The sequence below is a fragment of the Bactrocera neohumeralis genome, chromosome 2, assembly GCF_024586455.1.
Source record: "Bactrocera neohumeralis isolate Rockhampton chromosome 2, APGP_CSIRO_Bneo_wtdbg2-racon-allhic-juicebox.fasta_v2, whole genome shotgun sequence".
Classification (NCBI taxonomy): Eukaryota; Metazoa; Arthropoda; class Insecta; order Diptera; family Tephritidae; genus Bactrocera; species Bactrocera neohumeralis.
The window spans coordinates 6,428,977-6,436,719 of record NC_065919.1 but is presented as its reverse complement, the minus strand read 5'-3'; the positions used below and the strand labels follow the sequence as shown (position 1 = coordinate 6,436,719).

Genomic DNA, 7,743 nt, shown 5'->3' with positions numbered 1-7,743 from the left:
CTGCATGCGGTGGACGGCTTAAAAAGTTCACTCTGCAGGCGTTCATATGCACATAAAACTGTTTGTATGTGCCTGAGCATGTGTGAGAGTGCGTAGTGGCACTATGAAGCTGACGGATGGTCTGTTTGCTTTTGTAGCGGCGACTAGTTAGGTAGTCAGCAAAGCTGAAGCTTACTATAAAAGCCGCGCATGCGTCTAGCATCCCGTTCAATTTGTGTTGATAACTCGCTGTAGACAGAACAGTGGCGTTGATGGCGTGCCTATCCGGCAAATTCAAAAAGAAAATTACGAAATAGCTTTTTAATCACTTGCAAGCGATAAAGTGTTTTAATCGAAATTCAGTTGAAAAAAAATATATTTCAATAATAGTAAAAATTTCCATGCAAGGCAATCGTAAATTAAAACGTAATACGTTCGTGTGATTAACAGAAAAAAGTATAAAAAAAAACCTTAAGAAAAGTGAAATAACTTAATAGTAGTAAAATGTCGGCACGCATGCGCAACAAGTTACATAGTGACTTTGGCTTCAAGTTAACATTGCTACCGTCAGTGTGGCTGTTGCTGTTTGTACAACTCGCAGTACAATTGGCTAATACAGTTGCTGCCAAAGATTTGCGTAAGTTTCTTAGCGTTTTTTCGTTGGTGTTGCATATTTTTCGAACGTCTACAAATGATAAATTTCGTAATTTACAAGCAGTACACATGCTCCAAAACCAGAAAACGAACTGCAGAAGTGGCTAATAGCTATGATTACAGCTAAATTAATAAGTTAAGCGAAAAAATTATGCAAAATACATATAAAATTGAGTTAAGTAATTTCTGAGAATTTTTTAATAGATTACTGTTAGATGTTCGAATTTAAGCCTGGGTTTTTAGCGCTTAAAAGGGTTTTAAGATGGGTGGTCTATGAGACAAATTAGAATTAATGATTAAAATAAAGATCGCCCAATGTTAGCTGTGATCCTTGGTACACTTAGCTTTATACGTCGCTAGTGGAACGTATTTGTTAGTTTCCCAGGCTCATTAAGGCATATATTCAAATACAATTGCGAGGGACTAATGGATCGTTATGAAAAATGTGCATTGAAGGTAGTCACTGAAGGATATAAATCAAGCAACCACACGGTTGCTGAAAATTTACTCCAATGAAATATTGAACAAAATAGTTGTTTCTCTACTAAATATATGAATTGAAAAATTTTGCCAAAGATTTCTTCAATGACCTTCAATTAAAGAAAAAACGAGTCAATTTCGAATTCCACTGCGAACTCATAACAATTATGGGTGGTCCCTACTTATACGGACTTGATAGTTGGCAATTTATCAAACGATCATTTGGTTTCGCTGTCCACACTAATATTTATTGCATTTTTATTTAGCCTTCTGTTCGAACTCGACACCTCTGAATATTTCATTTCAGTCTATATTTATGTTTTACTTGCGTCTTCGCATGCAAATTGCTTGTAATTTTCGCGAGTGTGAAGACAAAAAATGCAATTGCGAAGCCATTTCAATACCTTTACTGGATCTGTAATAATTATTATTCAAATTTGGTATCGAATCTTCGTCCAACTCATTTAGGAAAATTTTGGAAAAAGTGCCTATAAACTGATGTTCCAGATGACCTTGGCATTAAATTGTGCTTACACTTCGCTTATAAAAGGGCAATTAAAAAATTTTCTTATAAAAGTTTAGATCGCTTAATAAAGCGTTAATAATGGAAGTAATTAAGTAAATTGTTCGATTACTCGAGAGTAGAGAGTTTTTGAAATGAATAATTAAGTAAAAAATGATGAAGTGTTGTAATGTTCGAAAACAGTTTAAAGTTTAAGAAATAGAAGGCTATGCTTCGTAGAAACATTAATGATAAAATCAAGAATCTCTTAAATAGGGAACATAACTTGAAATAAATAATGACAACGGCAAAATAACTAATTACTGAATTTAAGAGTAAAATGTCGATTTCTTAAAGATATTAATAAATGTGAAGATAATGTATATATATATAATCCTGACTTTGAGCAACAACAATAACTTGACTTTGGGTAGGAAGCTTATAAAAATACCAAAGAAAATGCAAGGATTTAGAATATCGTTTAATTTGCGACAAACGAAACTGGTTATATTCGTATAGAATCTATAAGGTTCGTAATTTCTAATTCCCAGTAATTAATTTTTGGAAATATTTTATGGTGATATAACAAGCAAAACCTGATCGCGACGTTATCGAACGTATCCATGAGAGCAATGTACTGAACTTAAAGCCAACTTCAAATATTTTACAACTAGGGGTTTCATATATAGGGTTTGTCCGAAAGTAATAGGACAATTATCGATTTAAAAAAAATTATTGAACCAATTGTTACAATTCTTTAAAAACGTTCAAAGCGATTTCCAAGCATGGAAGGCGTCACGGAAGGCATTTTCGGGAATAGCCTTGAGAGGCGAGGTGCATACTGCTTGGATCTCCTTTCATCAGCCTTTTCAGGCAAGGAAACAAAAACAATCCGGGAGCACATCTGGGCTGTAGGCTGTGGGCTGTTTGTCCTGACTCTCCAGGTGCTCGAAGACAACTGACCAACCGCTTGTTAGTTAGCTAGGAACGCCCTCTACTGAATCCAGTCGATGCGCGCACTCGTTATGACAAGTTGTGAGCCCCCTAACTAATTAATTTGCTCTAACCTGCGCTGATTACATATTTATATAACATAATGTTGGGTCTTCTTTTATTTTTTGCATACATACTATTACTATACTTTGAAAATAGTAATTAGATATAGTGTGCTTCAATATATGTACTTAAGTATGCAGTTTTTAGCAAATATTTGGTAGATACATATGTACTCAAACCTCTTTTGTCGCCGCCTCAGAGAAAATCGATGAATGCAACCGATGCACAACAACAAAACAACAACCATATTACAACATTATGTCATTTAATGAGCTTTTTCAGTCACTGAACTGGTTGACTGGGCAGTCGAAAAAGAGACATAAACGAACCAACAAGGTTATTCCACTTTTAGACAACATAACAAAAGCAAAGCTAGATAAGAGCCGTACCTACAAATGTCTTATCGGAGTGTATTCACTATGTACTAGAGACCGCCAAAAGGCGAAAGCATACATACTCCTACATATATAAATACATATGTATGTGTATGGGTAATGGTGACTGCCTTCTATCCGAGCATTATATTGGATAAGAGCCAACAAAAACATAAACACTAGTTTGGGCATCTCCAACCGGTCGTCGCTCATAAATATTTGTATGTATGTATGTATGTATTATACATATACGGTCAGCAAGTTCGTCTGTCTGACAACTGAGTCGCTGCCGTCAGTCTACAACGCTGACAGCAGACTTTATTTTCAATGAAGTTGAAGAAGCCGGCTATCTGGCTTGTTGTTATTTTGATTTTGATTTTTTTTATGGCTCCACCACCAACAACACGTGTTACTGAAACGAGAGTGGAACGTTGCTAATCAAGCGAGCAGGCCTTCAGCAGAGCGTTAAATGGAACAATTTGCGCGAATTTTTTGTGACTGTGTGTGTGTGTGTATTTGTGTAAAATTACTTCCTGGTGTTGTCCTCAGGTTTTGGTTAATGGCTTCATCCGCCTTAATGTTTACGTTAATTGGCGATGACACAGTTCGCTGAAGTTATATGGCGAGAAATAAGATAAAAGAGATAACAAAGTAAGACCAATCATTAAAATGGTATAAAATAAACGAGTTATTCGTTAGCATATTACCTTAGGTCGTGGCAGGCAATGACTAGTACTTGCTTAATATTGATATGTGAATATATTTAATATATCGATGTAGTTGTAGTTCTTTCAGTGATTGCCTTTCAATCCGATCCAAAGTTACTGAATCGAGCTTAAAAGCAAGATGTGGCTGCCAGAGAATGAGGCTATAGAAATTATTGCTGTAGGAAACAATTATTCCATTGCCTTGGCAAAAAACTCTCTCGTTCTGCGGCCATTCTATTGTAAAACCAATTGTTTAGAAGTACTACACAGGATTTGACCATCATTTGGACTCTGATATGAATGCCGTATCAGTTCATCTCATGTCTACTACTCTTAAAATTTAAAAACTTTGTTGCCTATTTTTGTAAGCCAAAAGAAGAGCACAATTTCTGCGTGATTGAGTTATTAGCAAATGGCTGGGTCGCAGCAGCGAATCTAAAAAATTTCCTCTTACAGTTAGTAGCTTTAGGTTCGCTCAAGACTTTGAAGCTTCTTAATATTTTGTCAAATATTTATGCCACTGAAATTCTTTAAAGTTGCTTGCAAGTGACTTCTAACAAGAAATAATATTTTTTATAAGCTTTTGTTTGTAAAATAGTTTGTGAAATATATTTAAAATATTCGAAATTGAGATGAAAAAAATATTTTCTGGTGTGAAAAAAGAATGATGGCAAAAATTTGTGATTATTTCATTATTATTTAGGAATAATTAAAAATTGTAACCATTTATTAAATATTTTTACGTACACGCTAAACACACACGCACCAAAAAAATGTATTAGAAATATGAATTTTTATCAAAAAATATTAATTATTTAAATTTAACGAATACCACTAAGTTTATTACTCCTTCAATTTTTCTTCTACAAATTGTTGCTATAAAAGCTTAATACCGTTGTTTTGTTGTTGCGAACCGTACTTCAACTTGACATTGAACCAAAAGCTGCTAAGCCGTGCATTTTCGACTTTGCGTTCACTGTGTCAAACTAGTTTTAATCTCTGTGTTATTAGCACGCCGCTCTATTTGTTTGAATGCTGCGAATACTCGCTTCATTACAGTTTTGTTGTTGTCATCAGCTTAAAACGCATCTTTTTTGATTACTTATCGGCATTACGTTGTTGTTGTTGTGTTGATTGCGACGGTGTTAATGAACTTTCCGAATTGTTCGCATTTTTTCGTAATCTCATAGAAGCGCATACCATTACTGAGGTTGTGCCGTGAGTTGGGCATTTTTTCATTGGCGCCAAGCATTTAGGAGTATCATGTCTTTTGTAGGCCTTGAGCGGCAACCTGTTTATGTGCTCAAGTTTGACCGAAATTTATTTCCTGTAGTTTGCACTGTTTGAGTGTGTCAAATTGGAAGTAATAAATACAATTTATTGTTGGCAACGGTAGCGTGAGACTACTTCCGTGGCATCTGAGTTCTGTCAGTTACTATGCGTTTATATTTTAAAGTATATCGCGAAGTTTTTATAAAAACAAAAACGTATGAGAAAATCATCAAATATCAAATTAATTTGTTTACCTTCTTGTGAATTCCCAATTATTTTTACCAAGACATATCAATACATATATTATATTAGATATATTCTACGCATTTTGGTTTATCGGTTAAAGTATAGTAGACGATTTGATGTGAAGCGATAAATAAATCGACCTTAAACTTAGAAGCTCACTTTTCTGAATTAAATGTCTGAATTTATCATTTCAAAATCGATTAATGAATAAAATCGGTGTAGGTCCATACCGATTGCAAATTTCCAGAATATGTATGTGGGAACATTTGAGTGAGACCTCTTAACTCTTGCTATAGGGCTGACTGAACCTACATTTGGATTTCTTAAAGATAAAACTTTAATTTTTCTGTAATGTATAGTTTTGAAAGGATTTAATTTCTACCAAATAGAATAAAAATAATGGCTAAACATGCACTCGTAAATGACACTAAATATCCATACGTATGTTAAATAATTATGATGGAGACAGGCTGGACTTCCTTAATAAATCAATTTTTATAAAACTTAATTTAACGTTGCGCACGATTAGCAATCTTCTCAACGTTGGCATTTCTTACAAAAAATAGGTGTGTACACGTATTTTAAACACGTTCGCGGCATTGTGCTTTTAGCAGATGCTAAAAACCATATAAATTCGTATACATTTTTTATACATATATATATAATATATAGTCCACAAAAAGAATAGCTCATTATTCTTTCTGAGTGTCGCACTTCCGTAGTTTGTATGCAAAGGAGTTGCCGACTTATTTACGTGTACTATTGTACGCGTGCGCGATCAGCTCTTAAAAGCTAAAAAGCAATTGAATAAGGAAAATATGCACAAAGAATTTACATAATTTGTTCTTTAAATCATAATTATAGCAGCAAGCTGGGTTACATACACATATCTTCTTATTTAAACCCATTTGTTGGGTTCAAGGACTATTATTATAAAAGCTTATAGCTTTAGAACTCTTAATTATTCGATATTTTTATAAAAAAGAATTTGAAAAATGTCTTAAGTACGTGCTTAGTATGCTTCACACACTTGGATAATAATTTAAATTCTTCTGAAAACTCAAACATTTTCTAAAGTCTTTTATTTTTATTTTCTATTTTTTTTTTTTATTTTAGCGTCAACTTTTGACAAGTGCAAACGCGATGCGAACTTTGACAAATGCCTTGTAGATGCTGTGAACAATGCGATCTTGCTGCTCAAGGATGGTAAAATATTATATTTTTCTTTAAATTCAATTTCCTTAAGAAACTATTGATGTTTACACGACTTTCAGGCAACAAGGAGTTCGGCATACCACCACTAGAACCACTCGCTGTTAAATCGCTGGTCATCGACTCCGGCAATGCACCAATTACGCTAAAGCAAACGATGAAAAATTTGCTAGTGCATGACATGATCTCTACCAGCAAAGTACAACGCTATCGGTATGCTTAAATTGCAATTAAAATCAAACATCTTTTCAACTAATTTTTTGTCTTTTACATATAAAGCACTGATCTAAATAATCATCTGATTATTTGCGACAGTAAAACCGATCGTATTGAAATGGTGGGCGATTATGAAATGTCAGGCCGCATACTACTATTACCTATAACGGGTAATGGCAAAGCGAATTTGACATTGATCAACACTCGCATCGAACATCGTCTCATTGGTGAACCCTTCATGCGCGATGGCGTCAAATATATGCGTTTGAAAGAGTATCGTGTCGATTTGAATCCAAAACGTGTTTATATGCAATTTGATAATCTCTTCAATGATCGTTTACTCTCACAAACAATGAATCGTTTTTTGAACGATAATTGGGAGACGGTATTCAATGAGCTAAAAGTTGGCTATGCGGGTAGTTTTGGTAAAATTTTCCGTGATATATCGAATAAGTTATTTGAGGAGATACCTTTCGATTCAATATTCCTGAGTTCTTGAAACCGTGGCGCACTAAAGTAAGAATGCAGCTAAAAAACAATAGCTGGGTATTTTGCTTTAAATATTTAATAAAGCTTCTGCAGATTTTACTATAAGAATGTGAGTGAGAACGTTAAATTGAGTTATTTTTGAATTTATTATGTGTAGTTATTTATAAGTGTATAAATTAAAGAAATATAAAATATATATGTTTGTACCTATATAAATACATATGTATGTAAAATGTTTTATTCATACATTTTTGCAACGGATACAAGATGTTTTATAAAATATTAAAACGTGACTAACAGTTTTGCTTTCTGGTTTTTCTCATAACCTAAAAATTTTTGTTTAAAGGCTGACTGTGCAGATTACGAGGAACGTTAATAAATGGAAAGTTAAGGAATACTTTATATTTTAGTATCAACGGTTAATTGTAATAACGTTAAAATTTCAACCAACATGTTGCTGAAAATTTTTATATTATAACATAGATTATTGCATTTTGCATTTACGTGTGTGTATTTGTGTATGTATGTATATATAGAGCTTTGACTGATGTGTATG

At 33.6% G+C, this 7,743-nt stretch overlaps 1 protein-coding gene across 2 annotated transcripts; it reads left to right on the top strand.

Annotated features, from left to right (window-relative positions):
- Positions 1-203: 203 nt before the first annotated feature.
- LOC126768073 (protein takeout) lies at positions 204-7,486 on the top strand. 2 transcript variants are annotated; one of them, XM_050485961.1, is made up of 4 exons: positions 204-616; positions 6,387-6,476; positions 6,545-6,695; positions 6,762-7,486. In XM_050485961.1, the coding sequence occupies exons 1-4, from the start codon at positions 484-486 to the stop codon at positions 7,195-7,197; spliced, it is 810 nt and encodes a 269-aa protein (XP_050341918.1). In that variant the 5' UTR covers positions 204-483; the 3' UTR covers positions 7,198-7,486. The 2 variants fall into 2 exon arrangements, with proteins under 2 accessions (XP_050341918.1, XP_050341919.1); XM_050485962.1 differs by lacking the exon at positions 204-616 and adding an exon at positions 1,429-2,045.
- Positions 7,487-7,743: the final 257 nt, after the last annotated feature.